At 34.7% G+C, this 21,092-nt stretch overlaps 1 protein-coding gene across 32 annotated transcripts in view; it reads right to left on the minus strand.

Moving 5' to 3' along the window:
- Positions 1–21,092, minus strand: part of LOC145294002 (arf-GAP with SH3 domain, ANK repeat and PH domain-containing protein 2-like) — a 547,728-nt gene that overhangs the window by 151,335 nt on the left and 375,301 nt on the right. For 20 of the 32 annotated variants that reach the window (XM_080140944.1, XM_080140936.1, XM_080140938.1 and 17 more), the window contains 6 exons: positions 20,506–20,685; positions 18,350–18,397; positions 16,222–16,273; positions 11,841–11,889; positions 8,132–8,301; positions 4,865–4,998 (listed from right to left, as the gene is read on the minus strand). In XM_080140944.1, the coding sequence (XP_079997070.1) occupies positions 4,865–4,998; positions 8,132–8,301; positions 11,841–11,889; positions 16,222–16,273; positions 18,350–18,397; positions 20,506–20,685 (633 nt within the window). The remainder of the gene's footprint in view (positions 1–4,864; positions 4,999–8,131; positions 8,302–11,840; positions 11,890–16,221; positions 16,274–18,349; positions 18,398–20,505; positions 20,686–21,092) is intronic. The other 12 variants (XM_080140958.1, XM_080140949.1, XM_080140946.1 and 9 more) reach the window with 1 other exon arrangement.

Genomic DNA, 21,092 nt, shown 5'->3' on the forward strand with positions numbered 1-21,092 from the left:
AGCAGACTAACAGTGTCGAGCATGATTGAAATCTCTCCATCGTCATGCCACACACCAACCAACCCCTACAACTTATGTCTCTCTCACTTTAAAGCTTTGTATCCATGTTAATTTTGAAAATAACGACAAAAGAATTGTCAGGTATATATATATGATTTTAGCAAGCATTTGAAAAGTGCAAGCTAGAAAATTATATATACATTCAAAAATGCAACACACTGTGATGATTGGTGATGGTGGTGGTTGGGAAGAATTTGATTATTTAAGAGGCAAATTCTGTAGCTTGTATAAGATCAGGTTATAAGAAATTTAGAGAACTGCTGCTACTCTTAACAAATCATGTTTTCTACCACAAATTAAAAGGAAAACTATATACAACCTATATTAGGAATGTCATGATGTGTTGGTCCCTTAAGGAAGAGGACATTAATAGAATTGCTAGAACAGATATGAAGATGGTGAGGTGGACATGGTGGCAATCTCAGGGATAGAAAGTCATCACAAGAGTTGAGGAATAGATTACACATTCCCAACATAGTTGATGTTTTGTGTCAGAATAGATTGAGGTGGTATGGATATGTCGAAAGGATGTACAATGCAAATCCACTCAACAGCTGTAAGTTTATTGATGTTGATGGATTTATAAGAAGGGATAGACAAGGTAAAATATGAAGTTAGTTAGTTAAGGATAACATTAGGAAGTTGAGATTACGACCAGGCATTGCACAAGACCAGGAGGCCTGAAGAAGGGCCATCAAGCAAAACCGTCCAACCCATGCTAACATGGAAATGGACGTTAAACGATAATGAAGAGGGAAGATTAACAAGAACATTTTATTTTGGATTTGAAAACAACCAAGTTCTAGTCAGTTGAGAAGCAGCCTTGTGGTATTGTATTCCACAGATGAGCAGTGCTAGAAAAGAAACTTTACTTGTGAAAGTTTCATTTAGTTTTAAGTACAGAGAGAAAGAGAAGCTTTTGATAATGGTTATAGATAGAAGAATTTTGTTTGGTTAGGAACTAGGTGTAGTATCTGTCTTGATACTACGCTTCAACTTTTCTGTCTTCAATCATTGAAATAACAAATCTTTTTAGACTGAGGCAATTTTAATTTTTTCTTAATCCAGACTGCCCCTTTTTATGGAATAAGATTTTTCCTGCATTTAAAACAGACCTTGGGTTCTACTCTGCACTTGTAGGCCATTGTTTGGTAAATAATGCATATATAATTAGAAATAAATATGTTGCTATTGTTATTATTAAATTTCAGTTTTCTGTTAATTTTTTTTTTTTTAACTTCAATTCATTCCAAACAAGACACACTTCAGCTGAAACATATGAATTAGGACCACATTTATAGGGGTATCTTAAGTGGTGAGTTGTGTAGCAATTTCTGTGTGCTGGTGTAGCCAGAGAAATGGGTAGCATGGAGGGAATTCCAAAGGCATGCAGTCAGAAGAAAGAAACTATTACAGTAGAAAGCTTCAGTCACCTACTAACCTTTACAAGTGAAGAGATGCAAGTTTGCTACTTGTCGAGTTTCTCAAAATTATTTACATTGAGAGTGTACAAGTGCAGCAAGTTCATCAGAGCACATTCCATTGATGTACTTGTAAAGCAAGCACAGGAATGCAACATTGTGGTGATGTGACAGAGGCTAGAGCTTGGTAGACAGTGTGGTATCTCTTAAGTTAGAAATTCTATTTTTGAAGAACTCTGTCCAAGATGGAAAGCTTAGCGGCTGGTGCACCAGCTCAGATGTGCCAGCAATACTCCATGGATGGGTAAATAGTGGCTTTGTAGAGATACAGGATACTGACAAGTGTGAAACGTTTTATGGGCCTACAGAGACAGCCCACCTTCTTTGCTGCATGCTTGGTAGTATCTTCTATGTATTTATTCCAATCTATGTTACACCTGTGAATGTTAACTTGTAAAGTTTTAATGTCAAATTTCAGGAAACGTGCTATTAGTCATGGCAATTGCTAGATTTATTATAATTGTTAAAGGAAAGTAGTTGTCTTGGTAGCATTAAATGTAACTATCCATGATATACTGGTAATTTATCAAGTATTTAGTCAGTGCCTTGGATCTGTGTGCATTTAATTTGCTCTCATGTCAACAATGGATTGTGCTGTCATCCGCAAATATACCCATCTCTGATACAATTGCATCTGGAAGGTTGTTTATGAAAATTAGGAATAAAGATCCAAGAATCGATGCCTAGGGCATGCCTGCATTAATGTGATATTGTTTAGATATCCAGCCATCAAAGATGCCCTGAATGTTTTCGTTTCACTATGATGCCAGACCATGTCATATTAAATGCTATCTGCTTTATCCAATGTATAGTACGAAGTCTGATGCCGAATGGATCAGAGGGGCATTGCACATTGCATTGTTATGATGACCATACTTATGCATTCATGACCTGAAAGTTTCATCTCTCTTTTGCAGATACTGACAGTGTGAGCTTCTAAGAAAGCAACCCCCCTATCATGGATGTGCGTCAGAAGCAGAGATGCACCATTGAATTCCTGGCAAAAGTGTATTGAGAATGGTGGTTTCTATATAAAAAAATAAATTCTGGAGTAAAAAAAATCACTCATTTTAATGGTACCAGTCCTGTTTTCGTAGCTGTTCAACTTCTTTTTGAGTTTAAAACAAAAAGTAGGAGGCTTTACTTTTGGAACTACCTCTGTATCTGACTTCAAAGATAACCATTAGGATATCTGCAGTAAGAACATGATTTCCTAAACTCTTACAATTGGTCAGATAGAAATTTAGCATTTTTAAGGTAGTAGACTATCGTTAGATTGATTAATGATTTTAAAATTTTAGCAACCTGATATACATATGCACACATGTCATCACTTTACTTAGTGCCAATGATGAGATAGAGGGGAAAAAATAGTGCTCTGATTTACTAGATAGGCAATAAAGCTGAACGAATACTTATTAGAATGAACTCAGTATATTCACTTCTAATTCTTGCTATCACACTAGCATCTACTCCACCTTGTGTTCCAGTGGTATACAGATATAGAAAAAAAGAATGACAAGAAAAGTGTATTGAGACTGATAGTGACTATGTAGAAAAAATAAATTCCAGACCACAATAGGTCACTCGTTTTAATGGTACCACTCCCATCTTCATAGTTCTTCAACTTTTTGAGTTAGAAAAAAAAAAAAAAAGTGGAAGAATTTACTTTGCGAACGACCCTCATAGAAAATAAGAATGACAAAAGAATGACAATTCTGAGATATGAATAAGCATAAATTTTTTTATAAATCATTTATATTTTTGAATGCTTAACAAAAAAAATTGAAATTTAGATAAGAAAAAACATTTAGATCATGAAATTATGATGCTTTCAAATATTTCATTTTATTTTTTTTCTCTTATGTTTACAAAGAGAGCTCTATCTCAGCCACAAAATAAAAATGAAGACTTACCATTTTTTTGTACATCTCATATTCTATATTATATATATTTAGCTGGAACAAGGATACTCCGACAACAGCACATGTACTACACTACCCCCGTTTCCCCCAAAATGAAAGATATGATACTTGCAAGGTTATTATCTAGACCACAATATACATTACTCCCCACACACAAAAAGAGATAATAATTGGGAGGATGAAATCACAATGAATGAACATATACTACACTACTCCCCATCAAAGGAGGAGATAATGCCTAGAATGATGATGTTGCAACAGAACAAATATTGCTCTACCCCACACCCTGAATTGAACATTAAAAGATAGTATAATAGTAAAAAATTTTTTTACTATTATTAACCTTAAACAATGCATATTACCACTTGGACATAAGTGGCTACTATTTAGAACCACTTCTACATGGACACTACGCAGGGAGTTGAGTAGGTAGACGTCCGTTCACATTATATTTTAATTTCTGCATTTTAGTACAGTCTGGGAAACAGGGACGGGATTTCAAAGTCTATCAGTTTGAGAGAATAAACTATTATAGAAGGTTTTTCTGCATCTCGAGTCCTTTACCGTGAAAGGATGGGATTTTGCTGCGTGTCCAATTAATCAGGGTGGGGGGTGGGCTACATTAATGAGGCACAAGTGCAGTGCTACTCGTTCGTCAGAACACATTCCATTAAAGTACTAGTAAAACAGATACAGGGATGGAACATTGCAGTGATGGGACAGGGGTTGGAGCTTGGGTGATAGTACAAAACCTATTAGATGGAAGACTCTTTCTTGGACCCTATCTAAGAGGGAGAGAATAGAAGCAATAGTATAGTTTCAACTTTAGACAGATATGAAATGCCCATTAGTCTATATATATATATATATATATATATGGCAGCACTTGTTGCCTCAAAAATAATATAAATTTATATATGTTCTTGATATTTACTCTATTCATTTCTTTTGTCAATTTCAAAATTGGAAAGAATGTATCTTTTAACAGCAATAATTGTCCAAAAGCAGTACCCCCTCCATCCACATTTAAGTGACCTTGTACCACATGCTTTATTAAATTCTTTTACGAATTTGTTCATTTTTTTTTAAATGGCAATTGCTTGAGACAAAGCATGAAGCCATTTGATGTAAGGCACTTTAAAAAAAAAAATGATATTTATATCACTTCAAGGTCAAAAAAATAGCCAACAAGAAATATTATATGAATAGATTCCAATCAGGTAAACAGTAATAAGAGTAGCGAGAGTTACAAGACCTAAGGTGCACTGTTTACTCATTGTTGTTGTATTCTTGTTTCTGGATTAAAGGTGTGGAAAAATTGTTCCAAATTTACGAGACAAGACGTTTTATAAAAAAATATTAAATTATATATATATATATCAAGGCTAAAGTACTTACCAATAATTGGGAGGTCCCTAGTTCATCAATCACAATACTTTGTGTCCGACTGATGTGTACTCCTACTTCTCGATGAATTCCACAACACTCAAGACAAATTAATATACCAAGATTTGTCGACAGCCACTCCGGATCTAAAATAATGAGACAACGATAAAGCTTGAAACAAAATGATATCACTTCAAAGACCAACATTTTAATTATAAAGGCAATTATATATATATTCTTAATATTTAAACTAGCAGAGTTATCCAGCATTACTTGGGGGAAAAGTGTAACATATTTCTATTATAACTTCTATCTCTCCCCACTCTCCTTTCTTCTCTGCCCAGCCCATTCCTCGCTTGGAGACACACACACATAACTTGAGAAAGGAATTGGCATAAGGGAACTAACTACCAGTAAAACTAAAATCTGTATAGATCCCTCCACAAGTATATTTTTGTTTCAGAAAACATATGCACATATTACACAAATATTTGTGGTAATCCGAGCCCCCCCCCCCCCATCTCTGCAAAAAAACAAAAAACAACTCTATAACTAAATATATTTAAAAAGAATCTGAATCAGTAATTGTATTGGAATCAGAAATTTAAAACAGAATCAGTAATTAATTTATTTTTATTTCGGACTATTATTCTCATCTTTATTAGTTGTTGTTTTCATCTTTATGAATATCGGGTTGTTTGTAGTGTGATGTCGCGCATGGAAAGGGACCCTGCACTCATCCCCGGTGGAGTATCCCGAGGCCACAATCCTAGTAGATGGAAGGACAACTGATGGTCTGCTTGTGTTGCATGTCTGGTATCCTGCCTAGCCACTTGTTCAGCACCCCTTACCTAAACTGAAACTCTTAAAAAAAAATGACAGTACAATAAAAAAAATTATGCTAAAACCAGGCCCAAACTCAAACAAAACCAACCTGCCTTCTCCCTTGAGGCTTGTATTCACGAACATCCGTGAGCTTAGAACTAATTTAAATGATGTTGAAGCATTTCTCCTAACAAACACCCCGGATATCTTAGCACTAAGTGAGACTAACCTACACTCCTCTATCCCCTCTAACTACTTTAACATGCCTGGATATCTCCTACTCTGCCGTAAGGACTCTCACAGACATATGCACGGGCTTGAAGTCTATATTCGAACCCCCCCCCCTGACTAGAGAAACTAAACTAGAATCGGACGATCAAACCTTTATGTGCTTTAGACTTAACATGCAACATAACATTAGCTACTTTTATTTTCTCTACCGCTCTCCCTCGACCCAGGATTGCACCCTAATAAACAAAGTCTCTGACAGCATAGATACAGCACATTCCCTCGACACTAGCGTACAAGTGCATGTATTTGGTGACTTCAATGTCCACCACAAAAACTGGCTTGGATTTTCTACTCACACAGATGCAGCCGGTACCAAAACACATAACTTCTCTATATCTCATTCCCTATCACAGATGGTTACGTTTCCAACCTGTTTCCCAGACCAGCATGAACAACACGCATCACTTCTAGATCTGTTTCTGATCACAGTTCCCGATGACTGTGTAACTAATGCCCACAGCCCACTTGGGAACGCCGATCATGTAGTGGTAATGGTTGAAATAGTCCTAAACTTTAGAGCCAAAACTGAAGCGCCACTGCTCAAAACAACGAGATATAAAAAGGCTGACTGGGAAGCCATCAGAGATCTCATCAGGGACGCCCCATGGCAAAATATCTTTTCATTTCCTGCTGAACATTGCGCAAATGAGGCCACTGAATGGTTCAAAACGGCAATTGAAGCACATATTCCCATGCGCAAATTTTATAGCAATCTCCACTCTCCCCAATGGTTTACTTCCACTTGTGCAGCTGCAATAGCGCAAAGGCAGCATGTGTACCACAAATTTAACCGACATAAGTCCAGTTCAAACAGGCAGAAGTATATAGAAGCCAGAAGTAACTGTAAGAAAGAAATAGCGAGAGCTAAGAGAGAATTTACTGAAACCACTAAAAAACGCATCGAAGCACAGAAATTAGGAACTCGAGACTTCTGGAAAATCTACAACAGTGTAGTAAATAATGGGCAATCAACAATTCCCCCACTATCCAACAATCATGAGGTTGTCTGCTCTGCAACTAAGAAGGCTAACATGCTTGCCAGTCAGTTTGCCTCCAACTCCACACTGGACCCTGCCAACCACCCCCTCCCTGACTTTCCTTTGTGGACAGACGCCACACTAGACGATCTGAAAATCTCCCCTTCTCAGGTGGATGCTATCATAAAAAATCTTGACACTGCAAAAGCATGTGGACCTGATCTCATCCTGGCTGTGCTATTAAAAAAGTGCTCTGCCGAAGTAACTCCAAACTTTACAACAAATGCCTTAATGAATCTTGCTTTCCTGTCTGCTGGAAAACTGCTTCTGTAGTACCAGTTTTCAAGAATTCTGGCGAAAGAACTGACCCAGTAAATTATCGCCCCATTAGCCTCCTCCCACTTTTCACCAAAATATTTGAGACCATAATTAACCAAGCTCTAGTTCATCACCTTACAGATGCTAAACTTCTAACTGAGCAACAATATGGATTTAGGCAAGCCCGTTCCACAGCAGACATCCTAACTGTAATCTCAGAACGTATATATCATTCACTGGACAAAGCGGAGGAGGGTAGAGCAGTAGCTCTAGATATATCTAAGGCTTTTGACAGGGTATGGCATGAATGTCTTCTCAGAAAAATCAGATCATATGGTATCACTGGAAGAATACATAACATAATTAAATCCTTCTTAGATAAGAGAAAAATCCAGGTGGTCCTCGACTGTCATACATCTAAATAATATGATATAAATGCGGGAGTGCCTCAGGGGTCTATCCTTGGACCTCTGTTATTCCTAATATTCATAAATGACCTGCCTGACAAAATTGTTTGTGAGATGGGTATATATGCTGAAATGGGTTTCTCCTGTAGTTAAAATTTCTCATGCTGCTGCTGCTATTATAATAATAATAATAATAATAATAATAATAATAAAGAAAGAAAGAAAAACAGCTTTTTATTCAAAAGACGAACATTATCATTGGTCACCTGATATGGCTGAAAAGGAAATTAGCATAATTTGCCACTTGTAACAAAAGTGTTAATAAAATTTATTCTCCCCCCCCCCCACCATCCCATTCATGACAAACTGCACAAAAAACACATTCTTTTTAGATTTTCTCTCTTGTTCATCACAATAGAGAATGAAGATCACTAAATTTAAAATATCTTTGTTATATTTACCAGGTGCTCCGCAGTCACAACAAAACTGATTACCAGGTAGTCGCTTAACACGGTCAATTATACTACTGGTCAGTTCTCGGACACGTTGACTGATCGAAGTGGAGTTGCTATTATCCTGGAATGCTTTCAGTAACACTTCTTCCTTGGCATTGTTTAATACTGACATCCACCTGTTTAAAAAAAAATACATTTGTGTTTATAACAAAAAGAATTAAATAGTTATCTCCCTTATGTAACATAAAGAAAGAACAAGCACATAGACATGGTATAACAAACTCGGCTGATTACAGTTGTATAAATAATTCCTAAAACTGCCCACTTGTGGAACTCTGTTCTGCTGGCCTGCTTTCCAGCTTACTACAATATGGTCACCTTCAAGTCCAATGCAGACAAGTTCTTGTTGAGCCCCCACCCCTACCTAAATAATCCATTTCTATCCTATTTCCAATACTAACTATTAATATGCTATTGTTGCAGTGACTACCCTACACTCATTAATTCTTATTCTCTTATCCTTTCGGGCCTTGATAAGTGGTGACTCCTGTGTAATAAAAAATGTTTTAATTTGCACAGGTAAGTAAAATTTTGGTATATTTGTAAACTAAGACACTCCGCAAAATTATCACATAACTAAAATCTTGCCATATTTACAGATTAATATACTCCATAAAATTATCCTCATTCAATAAATGAGATTCTACTCTTTTTTTTTTTTTTAAATAATGCCACATCTTGGGGCCATTCAAGCATTTTAGGGCAGTTAACCATTTTTTTTTTTTTTTTACCATAAACAAAATTTAAGTGGTAAAATCATAAAACCCACACATAATTGCCTAAAAAAAGAAGACTCTCTTTACATTCAAAAAAATGTACAGAATTTATTTGCCATAGCAAAAAAAAAATAAAAATAAAAAAATTGGTTAACTATCATCCTAAAATGCTAGGATAGCTCAGAAATGGGTTGTTGGTTGTTTGTTTTACAGCATATCAACCCTTTTCAGGTTATTTAATGCCGAATCCAGTGATTTTAAAGAAAATTTCTTTAATAGAATATATTTGTTGTTTTTTTTCAAATCGGTTTCTATTTAATCCATAATTGGGACCCTAACAGGTACTAGCACTCCGGGTCAGAGCAGACCTGAGACGAATGGCAAATAAAAGCTGGCTCCACAGTCCTCAAAGCCCGCAAACTGGGGCCTCACCATCGGATATAGTTTAAGATCATATCCAGGACCCTCAGAAATGGGAGATCATTTTACATTAAGCATGTATGTAAAACCGGTCCCCCCACTTTAAATTCTAAAATAGTAGTTGCTCCTTTTGATATCTTTATATCAAATACTTTCAGATGTTTACATGTAATCACAAAAATAAAAAAGTAGAATCTTATTTTTATGTAGGGGAGGGAGTTCACATTCAATGCTGCTAAGACTAAGCTTGTTTCCTTCAATAACTACAAGAAACTTTCTCTACCACCAATAGCAATGGCCAAGAACACATTACCTGAAAGTACTTCTTTTAAACTCCTCGGCCTAACGTTTACAGGGAATATGAACTGGACTAGATACATTCAGAGCATTGCCAAGGCTGCTGCAAGGAAGGTTGGCTCCCTCTACCGTGCTAGAAAACTACTTACGCCTGACAGTATCTTATACCTCTATAAGGCAACCATTCGCCCATGTATGGAGTACTGTTGTCACATCTGGGCTGGTGCATCTGCTGCTTGTCTCTCGCTCCTGGACAGGGTTCAAAAGAGAGTCGCCAACCTGATAGGTCCTGAACTGTCATCTAGGCTTCAGCCTCTGTCCCATCGACGAGATGTTGCATCCCTCTGCCTGTTCTACAAATACTTTAATGGGGAATGCTCTGACGAACTGCAAACACTTGTACCTCCCTGACGTAACAAGCTACTAAGTCTCATCCCTTTACAGTAGAGATCCCTAGGTGCAAGAAAGCCTTTTACTCCAATAGTTTCTTCCCCAGAACTGCGGGTCTTTGGAACTCCCTTCCGGGATTCTGCTTTCCCAACTGCAATGATATGCAGAAGTTCAAGTGTAATGTTAACAAACATCTTTCTACTCATCTCCCTTCATAATGACCCCGCTAATTAAGTCCCTGATAGTAGCCCCCTGCTTCAAAGTGGCACTGTGCCTTGTTTGGGGTGAAAATTGAATTAAAAAAAAAAAATAAATAAATAAAAAAAACAATAATAATAATAGTAGTTATATAACTTGGATCACTATTCATATCTTGGATGCTTTTCTTATGTTTTGATATAACTCCCAAACTTCTTCGGGTGCATTTTGTCAAACTCAGGAATCTATGCAGAATTTAAAAACTGAACCCTTTATTTAATAAACAAGAGTAGATTGTTCTCGTTCTGTCAGCCAGAAGTCTTAAGTAATTTTTTATTTTATTCTTAGTATTACTTGTAAAATAAAAATTACTTAAAAATTCTACTTGATCATGGCTGATGGAATTGTTATGTTATGCTGTAGTCCTTTAGTTTTTTAACCGTGTTGTCTATTTAATCTGTTAAATAGAGTTTCAGCAACTGATTTAAAAAAAAAAAAAACGTGATCTGAAATTAAAGCACTATATGAGTGACTTTATTATTATGAATTTGTTATGTATTACTATACTGGACAATTGTTTTTATTAATATTACCGTATTATATTTGATAAATAGTAAGGGTAACAGAATTTTTTGTTCTACTTAGAATTGCCCAGGAGCAAATGATAATATAAATCTCACCTGTCTGCTTAAATGTATGTATGTATGTATGCATGTATGTTTGTATGTCTCACAAAAACTTTTGATAAAGGCGACGGATTTTCATGAGATCAGTATCATTTTGAAGCTTGACCCTTCGGACAAATATCGAAAAATTGGCTAAAAAAATTAATTCCTTCACACTCAACTGGGCACTTTTCTACAGGGAGGGGTAGAAAAAAATCATTCCTTCATGACAATTTAGCCATACATGCATGCGGCAAAAAAAAGTTCTTTCTTAAATTAGTTTAAATACAAAAAAAAAAAGATCTAATTTCGCTTATGTAGTCATAGACCAGGCGTTATAGTAGCAGCATCGTTATCTTAAGATTGCACGTTCGAGCTGAGATATCAGATATATATATATATTTTTTTTTTTTTTTTTAAGTTTTAATATTGAAACAGGGTTTTTTATACCATTTTTTTGTTCGATTTTTATATTTTTAAACATTTTTCCATCAAGTTTGCTGTTTCTTTTGTTTTTATTTTTCCAATTTTTAAAAAAGTTTTAACATCGTTCGCTTATTTTTTATTTTGCATCACGTTCGTTTGTTTTTCTTTTGTTGTAATATTTAAACAAGGTTATTACGTTCGCTTATTCTTTATTCTCCATTTTGTTTTGATTTACCCCACCTCACCACACCTGGGCAACGCCGGGTACCACCGCCGCTAGTTAAATATAAATTACAGTATTACATTTGGTACTTATGCAAAGAAAGTACTGTGCTGAAACATTATTTCTCTTTATATCATTGTGAAAGAGGGTAGGAGAAGAGAATCAAGAATGTCATTGTATTTTGTTCTACTTGATATCCAAGAGCAATAAATTACAGTGTTACATTTAAAAGTTATAGCTCTGATAAATTAATTACATTATTTCTTTTTTTCAACACATTAAAACAGAGAGAGGAATGGGCTGTAAGCAACAGTACTTACTCTTCCATCTCCTTTTCTTCATCTGCTTGGAAATGGTATGTTCGGTTTTCTGAAAAGAAGAAAAAAATGAATCTTCATTATCTGACCAAGCAAATATATGTGCACAAATATTTAATAATTTTTATCCTAAATAAAATTTAAGTTATTGTCGAGAATTCCCTCAATATTAATAAACAAAAATAAAGAAAACTCAGTATGATGTATGTACCCACAATGAAACGAAAATGTCAGATTCCAAAAATCATATAAATTGATCAAGTAGCTTTATTTGCATAAAAGAAAATCATTTTTTAGCAATTAATGAAAAAATAAACAGACAATACAACAAAAAAATCTCACAAGCTTTAATTATTTGAGTTATCTCCCTTTGTTCCTTGAGCTTGTTTTCAAGATGACTGTGATGAGCATTCTCTCCTTGGTTACTCATAAAATTTGATTTTCTCATTTAAAAGTAAAATTACTTGATCAATTTATGTGATTTTTGGAAATGATATGTTTTTTTCGTACATCATACATATTTTTGTTTATTTGTTTTTTAATAAAGGGGAATTCTGAACAATAAGCTAAATTTATACAAACATCTATATATATAAAAGCGAAAATGTATGTATGTATGTTTGTATGTGTGTTTGTGTGTCCGCTAAAAACTTTTGACAGAACGACGAAAATTCACAAACTCAGTATCATATTGAAGCTCCATCCTTCGCCCGAAAAATATCGAAAAATTGGCCAAAAACGTTAATTTTTTTCACCCCGAAATCTGACGACGACAAGTTCTACGGATGCGCCAGATGACGTCATGAAATGATTTACTTTAAATTGTTGAAGAACTGACTAAATTTCATGTACGTCGCATTAGATCAGTTGGTTCATTATCTAAACGTTTTGGGTTCGAATCGTGGTGTGAGATGTCTTATTTTTTTTTTGATTTTTCGATTTAAATATTGAACCAGTGTTATTTAAGCCATTATTCACGTAACGTTCATTTTTCTGTTTTTTTTTTTTTTAATTCGCTTATTCTTAGCGACACCCAAAAACACCCGGGTACCCACCGATTTTTAAAATTTTAATATCGAAACAGGCTTATTTAAGCCATTTTTCACGTTATTTTTTGGTTTTAACGTTCGGTTTTTCTGTTTTCCTTTTTGTTTTTTCGAATTTTACATTTAACATTGTTTGTTTGCCTTACGTTAGGCTTTTTGTGTTTTTTTCGATGTTTTGATCACACCCCCCCAGCCCAACTCCCGCTTAAGTCTTAACATTCGTTTTTATGTTTTCTTTTTTTACTTCGCTTATAACAAACAAACCTGGTCATTGACCTCATTTGCTGAATAGTTATTGCTTACGTCGTCGTCACGCTCAACGACTTCCGTGCAGGCATCTGTCAATTTGGTTCTTACTTAAATAAATTCAAACATCTTTCAGTAACTCATTCTCTCACTGGCCAAACGGTTCATGTTTTCTCCACATTTTATTTTTAAATTTCGCCTCAGGGCTTCAGGTTCGGTCCTACAACCCCCCCCCCCCGGTTTATTTTTTATTAAAGAGCACACACACCTCCAAACACCCGAACAACACGCCGGGTACCCCCGCTAGTCTATGTATATATATAAAAGTCAAAAGTGGCACGCACATTTTTGTATGTCCAAGAAAGGCTTTTTTCGGTGGGGCTCTCAACCACGTTACTATTTTTTAGAACTTTTTATATACTCCCTAGATTATAATATCACGATTTGCAAACGGACGTTGTCTCTACATTTATTTTGATCAACTTTTAAAAAATCCCTGGTTCCCCGTGGTTGTTTCTCTTTTTCTGTATAAATAAAGCGATACTGACTGAAGCAAGTCGAATGCTTGGCCTTCCAGCCAGGACGACCAGAAAAGCAATCAGCTTGATCAATGTGGAGGAAACCTTTCATATCAAACAATTGCTATTCATTTGGACACTGCCAGAACTCCCCCTTTTTGTGGGGAGCTGGTTTTCTCCAACATCGTTGGAAAACAAATAAATAAAACTACAAAAAACCAGATATTCATTTCTACGCCTGCATGAACTCATTCACTTCTGCAAGTAAACTTTGATTGACATCACTAAATTTGAATGCTTTTCACTTCCTTTGGCGTCATAGCGTATCGGTAAGATGTCTGGTTTTCTTTCATTTTCTTTTCCACCTTTGCATCAGTCACGGGTTCGAGCTTGCATGCCTACGTGTTTAGCACACACCTCCAAACACCCAGGCAACGCCGGGCACGTCCACTAGTCTATAATATAAATCTCACCTGTCTATTTGAATGTATGTTTGTATGTCTCACAAAAACTTTTGACAGAGGTGACAGATTTTCACAAGATCAGTATCATTTTGAAGCTTGACAAATATCCAAAAATTGGCCAAAAACATTAATTCCTTTACCCTCAACTGGGCACTTTTCTACAGGGAGGGGTCGCTTTTTTCATCAATATTTTTGAAAGTCATCCCCTCTTTACGATTGTCTAACCTTAATTTAAACCTATGTCACTTCCGGTTTGGCGATGGGCACAATAGCTAACACGTCATCTTTTTTTTTTTTTTTTTTTTTTTTCCTCCTTTGTGGTACAGGTTTGAACTTGCCTGCCTATCACCACTTTTTTTTTTTCTCAACACACACCTCCAAACACCCCGGCTAGTTAAACAAAAATAGCAAAATTAAGTACCCACCCATTCTAAATAACACCCTAAAGTATTTCAAATTTCATATTTTGAAATCCAAAATGGCTGCCTTGCAGGTGTCTATGGCATGGAATTTTGAAAATATAATCCACAGTAGGTAGCAATTTTTTGTTTAGTCAGTAATAACTGGATAGAAGTTTAAGTAATTTAGAATTTTATACTTAGTATGCCAGCACTGAGGATTGGACCTTCAATCTTACAGAGTTTCACTTAGAATTGAATTTACCTAGTACTTTATCAGTTTTGCCACGAGTTCACAAGATTCACGAGTTCGACAGAAAGATTTCTGAGTTTGACAAGATACACCTGAAAAAGGTCGGAGCTAACATGAGCCAATATATCATGAAAATGCCATTCAAGATGAGAACAGTCTGAATAATCCATATGATCAACCCTCATCGCAAAAATTCAGAAATACAATTTAAAAAAAATGTATACACTAGAACCCCAGGATATGGCATTAAAAATTAGTAACAAAATACAGTACAGTATATAATACACGTGTATATAATCCAATAACATTATAAATAACACCATAAGGCGGGGCAAATACCATAACCAGGAGCTGGAAAAACATTGTATTCCACATCATAACCGGAAAAAAACGTATTCTAGGACTACTGTATCCCGGGGTTCTACTGTAGTTAAATAATGTAAAGGCAGTGGAGTGCGTCTGCCTTCAACTGTGTAGGGGCATAGGGTTATGACACAAAACTTCCGTTTTCTCATTTTTTCATCTTTTTAGCTCAGGTTTTTGCTTGCATTGGACATGTCTACTAGTAGTTTATGTCTAGGCCACTGGAAGGCGCCTACCTCTTCTACAGGATAATTAAAAAAGCCACAGTTAATAGAAATTAGTTTTCTGAAGAACTAATGAACTAAGTGAACTTATCTGTGTTGTTCCATGATTTATTTGAGGGCAGACTGATCAACCTTTTAAATTAAAAATGGTGGAATGGAAGATCACCACCACCATCTATCATTTCCAATACTGTCATTGTAACATTTTCAATAGCAAAATAAAAGTTTTTATACATACATGCAAGTGTTTATACATGCTGGTTTTTATGTGCTCTCCACTTCTTTTTATGAATGGGAACACAAGATGTTAACAGAGCTTTTTTTAAGGTTTTTATTTGAGGATAATGACCAGGGAGAGAGAGACTAATGTTATTGTAGTAATAATTTACTTCTTAAACTTAACAAAATGAGTAATATATGCAGAGAGACTTCAAAGTAATATTCGCCTTAGATTATTCTACCTTACTGGCCATGTCTTATTTGCAAAGCTTCCACTTACAGACTGATCTGAAAACCTTAGTTGTCTTTTGCTAAAAAAAAATGTTACGTCAGTCGTTATCGTTTGACTCCTTTATTTACTGCGTTTGACCTCAAATTTACAGCACCCACCTTTGTGAACAAATGTTTGCAGATTAAGGTTATCATGACAAGCACTAAATGTGACCCTTGTCAAAATTCACAGTAACTATTTTAATCGCTATTGACGTTGAGTCCCTAATATGTAGCATCATCAGAAGAAAGCAGATTCCGGTTGAGACATGGGACCAATTAATTAGCAAGCATTTTGAACATTTCCAAAATCTTTACATAACATTTTTTTTAATCTAATGAAGTGAATTATTGATAAAAATAAAATAAAAAATAGTACTTACTGGAGCTTGATATCAGATCAAAACATTTTTTGCCAGGATCATCAGGAACTAACTATAAAAAGGAAAGAAAATAAACACTGGAATTACAAAAATTTACAACAAATATATCACTATATAAAATAAATCCCTTCAGATATCGCTACATGTATCAAAGCAGAAAAAAAAAAAAATGGGCCGGAATTCCTCGCTAACTTCTCTTAGCTTTCAATTCGCCACACCAACTCTCAGCATTGTGTTTGGTCGGCACAAAAGGCGTTTCTCTTCCACAACTCATTCGTTTTTTTTTGTTTTCTTTTCTTTTTTGATTTCCCTACTCCTTATGAATTTTTTTAATTATGAAATTGCAAATACATTTTTTGTAAATACAATCATTCAAAACATTGGTGACATTTTAAGTAGATTGAGCCAGAGAGCAAATGCAGTATTGATTGTGTCTAATTTAGAGTAACACTAAATCAGCACAATTATCAAATTTACACAATTCTCCAGATAAATTATTATCCATATACCTAATTTATTAATTTATTTTGTGTGTGTAATTTTAATGAATAAATAACTCCTATTATATATTCTATATATAAAGTAGTAAGTCCAAGTTCACAGGAAAATATTATTTTGTTTCTTTATAAGCAATAGTTTTGGACATCAGCAAAGTCTTGGCCATTGTTGAGATGGCTTGTTCTCTGTTGGGTGAGGTGTATATTTCTGTGGGGTTCTAGAAGATCCATCCTTACAGGCTTTGTTTTCGCACCCTTTGAGAATAGGTTAGTTTATTGCTAATTGCCTGAGGCACTACTACAAAGAAATCCTGATGAGGCTGCCCAGTCAATTTTTGCAGGTCAAATTACTTTTCTTCTAGCTTTTCAAATCCCACTTTTCTGATCTTGTGTCACATCTTCCCACCATAACAGGAGAGAAATAAACATTGCAAGTGTAAAAAGATTTATTGATAAATTATTTTCTTCAGTATCAAATGAAGAAAACAAATTGATACAAATTTCAGAGGGGTGATGCTCTTCCCTCTAATTAATTTATTAGTAATGTTTTTTTTTTGTTTTTTTTTTACTTTTACTTTGGAATATTTTCGATTAAGGAGCATATTTTCATATCATAAAATTTTAGTTTTTAAAAACATTTCATGTTTAGATCAGGGGATCTCTTTGCCATGTTAATTTTAACAGAAATGGGAGCCCATTAAGTTATTTTTTTCCTGGTGAAGGTCAATTGATGTTTTGGAGATTTTAATACAAATTAGATTTAGCTTACAATTTAGAGAATGGCTATCTTCAGAAGAAAAATATTGAGTCCGGTCATTTCGGTAAAAGCTTTTTAGGCTTCAAGTTCTTTATATCTTCAAATATTTATTCATGATATTTGGTTTGGTTGTTTTATTTTATAGCATATAAACCCTTTTCAGATTATTTAATGCTGAATCCAGTCAATATGGTAAAAGTTTTTTTTATATTTTCTTTATATAGTTTTTTTTTTCCATAGTCCTTAATATCTTCAAATATTTATTCATAATGTTTGGTTTGGTTGTTTTGTAGAGAAAAAATATTTTTGTTTTTGGTTTTACAGAACATGATTGAGTTTTTTAAAGGGAAAGAAAAAAAAGCTATAACATCAGTGTTTGTTGTATTTGTGGTCAAGAAACTGATATTGATGAAAAAGTTGAAGATAAGTAAAATGATGAAGATGCTGATTAAGATGAAAAAAGAAGATGATGAGAAAAGTTGCAAAAAGATTAAAATTGACTAATGTTCACTTCAATCGTCTTCTATATTCATAATACAACTATCAGTTCGATCAATCAATGCTGCCATTTAGTCTTGAAAGACAAAGCAGTAAGGGCAGCTGCACATGTAATTGTGTGGCAATGATTGCGCAATCCCCAAGTATACCTCTCCTGAATTGGCACTTCTTGAATTCAGTGGCAAGAAGTGCAGGACAACTGGAAACAATGCCGGGATAAGCAAAGAGAACATACAGTACCTGGAAGTCCCAAATGGTCACCCGTCTGGTACTGTACAACTATCAGCTAATTTCTAGCAATTAGAGTTTATAATAATCACCTTATTTAGAATGTTCAAATAGATAAACAAAAAGTATTTTAAAAAAAGATACTCACCTTCACCTGACAGGTTAATAAATTCAATCTGACAGGTTCTTTACTTTCCTATAACAAAGATAAAGAAAAAGTATATTTAATATATGTAAAATCAAACAAAGTATTTTGATAAATTTATTGTAGAGAGGTTTGTTAGCTTCTTTCCCTTTGCAAGCCTATTTTTACTCTATCATTATTTTCATTATCGTCTGAGCTTCAATGTATGCCCCCCCCCCTTGACAAACTTTCATAAAAAAAAAAAAAACTTGTTTAGCTACAACACTATCAACAATTTGTCTTCCACTATCTGTGCCCAAATCTAAATGCAGATTCCAGAATAAAGTTTCTTTTCTAGAACCGTCTGCCTGTGGAACTGTTCCGATGGCCTGTTTTCTGGCTGACTATAATATGAGTCTTCAAGTCCAATGCAAAGAAGTTCTTGTTGAGCTATCCCCTTAACTAATCAAATTATACCCAATTTCCACAACTAATGATTACTACACTGTCCCGGTGACCACTGTACACTCATCAACCCTTATCCTTGAGTAGCCTTCGGGCCTTGATAAGTAGTGACTCTTTCCCCCTTGTAAAAAAAAAGACAAAAACAAATAAACATTTAAAAAAATAAAACTAGCTACCTCAATTACACAAAGTCCATCAAACACCATAAAAAACACCAACACAAAATACACAAACACCTAATGTCAATATTTATCAAATTCTACGCAAACAATATGACAATACCTGTATGGAAAAAAACAAAACAAAACTTATTGATTAGACTAGACAGAAGTTTTCAAAGTATTTGAATAGAGGGAGTATATTACTTATTTTTTAGAGCTCGGCTGGTCAAAATAAAAATAAAAATATCTGGACATCTTTTATACTGTTTTGCTCATTAGCTTTGATTTTTATTGAAACTGATTCTCCAAAGCCTCATTCTTTTTATCATTTTCTGAACAAAACGAAAAACAACACCACACTATTTTCACACATTTCCATTTTAAAAAATTTTTCCTGTATTTTTACATTTTTAATAAGAGCTCCTGTGGGCCAGATTAAAGACTTTGGCAGGCAGAAAGCTACCTTGAGATTGAGGTCAAGTGGGAATCAGAACATCGGTGGTAAAAAGAAAGAAGCTTGGTGCTGGATGTATTGACTGTAACCAGCCACCTTTGTTCTCTCCTCCATTGTGTCAAGTGCTCAAAGTAGGAAGAGAAAGAATCAGAAAAATCTCATCACTACTTTTCAAAGTGTTGTCATAAAAGGTAATGCTGTTTGCATGAACACCCAAAAGTAATTCAATTGCATATATGTTAAGTTTTCCTATTTTCTTTTTTTAAATAAATATCAATAACTTATTTTATGTCTGCGTACATATATATGTTGCCTTTGTTGTATTGCTGAGTTTTTGTTTGTTTTTAAAAGAAACACTGTTTTCTTTCTTTGTTTTTGTCACACTAAAAAACAACATTTTTTTTTTAATACTTATATTGTCAGTATTGTCTTCATGAAAACGGCGACCATATTTCCATTTTTGTTTTGCAAAATAATTGATTGTAGACAATTTTGAAACTTCAGATTCGTGGAAGAAACACATTTCTCCTCGGAATTTGTGCTGTATAGACAAAGGCAACATATATATGTGCGCAGATATAAAATAAATTATTGATATATGCACACAAATTAAAAATAGAGGGGAAGACATCATTGGGTACATGTGGAGTGGATTTCAAGGCAAGTCATGGCTGGTTTGAGAAATTCAAGAAGAGGACTGGCATGCACTATGTGGTAAGGCATGGCGAAGCAGTGACTGCAGATACCAAAACTACGGACAAGTTTACGCAGCGCTTCGCTTCACTAATTTCAGAAGAAGGTTACGTCTCGCAGCAAGTGTTTAACTTATTTCCTTAATATCATCTTATTTTATTACTGTATTTTTATGTTCAATTACTATCTGAATATGTTTTTAGATGTGTTTTATAGTTAATTAGGGTTAACTTGGATGATTTTGGGAGCAGAGAACGGATTAATTGGTTTTCAGTTATTTCTTATGGGAAAATTCATTTGAGATACAAGAAATTCTAGATATGAGCTCCATCCAGGAACAAATTAATGTTGTATGTAGAGGGACCAATGTGTCTGCGTTCGAATCAATTAGAAAAAGAAAAGCTTACATCTTGATGGCTGATTGACATGGTTCCATCTTTGATGATACAACGTCTTTTCTGCCAAACTTTTCTCATCCGGCCTTCACTCTTCTTGAGCAAATAACCCGTCTTCTCACAGCCGTGGCTCTTGTTCCCCTGGAGCTGATGGAGACTATAACCAGACATGGAACTACAGGAGGACGGCTGCTGGGCAAAGAAAGAAAAACAAAATAGAACGTGTGAACAGTGTTTATGGAGGGGAAAAAAGTCACAATTGATACTTATCAAGGACGACATACAATATCAATAGTGGGAGACAAAGGGATGAATTCATTTAGGATTTGCAAGAATTCTATAAATATTTCTGTGGAAATATATTTTCTTATAGTATATACCAATCTTTATTTAAGAAGCTCAATGTAATTACAGAGCAATATAGTGAGTAAATGACAAAACATTATATTCCAAAGTTCATGATGTTGACCATCTTATAATTTATTACTTTAATCGAGTTGACATGTCAAGAATTGTAAATGTCAACTGAATTAAAGAAATAAATTATAAGATGGTCAACATCATGAACTTTTGAATATAGTCTTTTGTCATTTATTCAC

Source organism: Euprymna scolopes, chromosome 15, assembly GCF_053919585.1.
Source record: "Euprymna scolopes isolate OS-2025 chromosome 15, ASM5391958v1, whole genome shotgun sequence".
In the NCBI taxonomy this organism is placed as follows: domain Eukaryota; kingdom Metazoa; phylum Mollusca; class Cephalopoda; order Sepiida; family Sepiolidae; genus Euprymna; species Euprymna scolopes.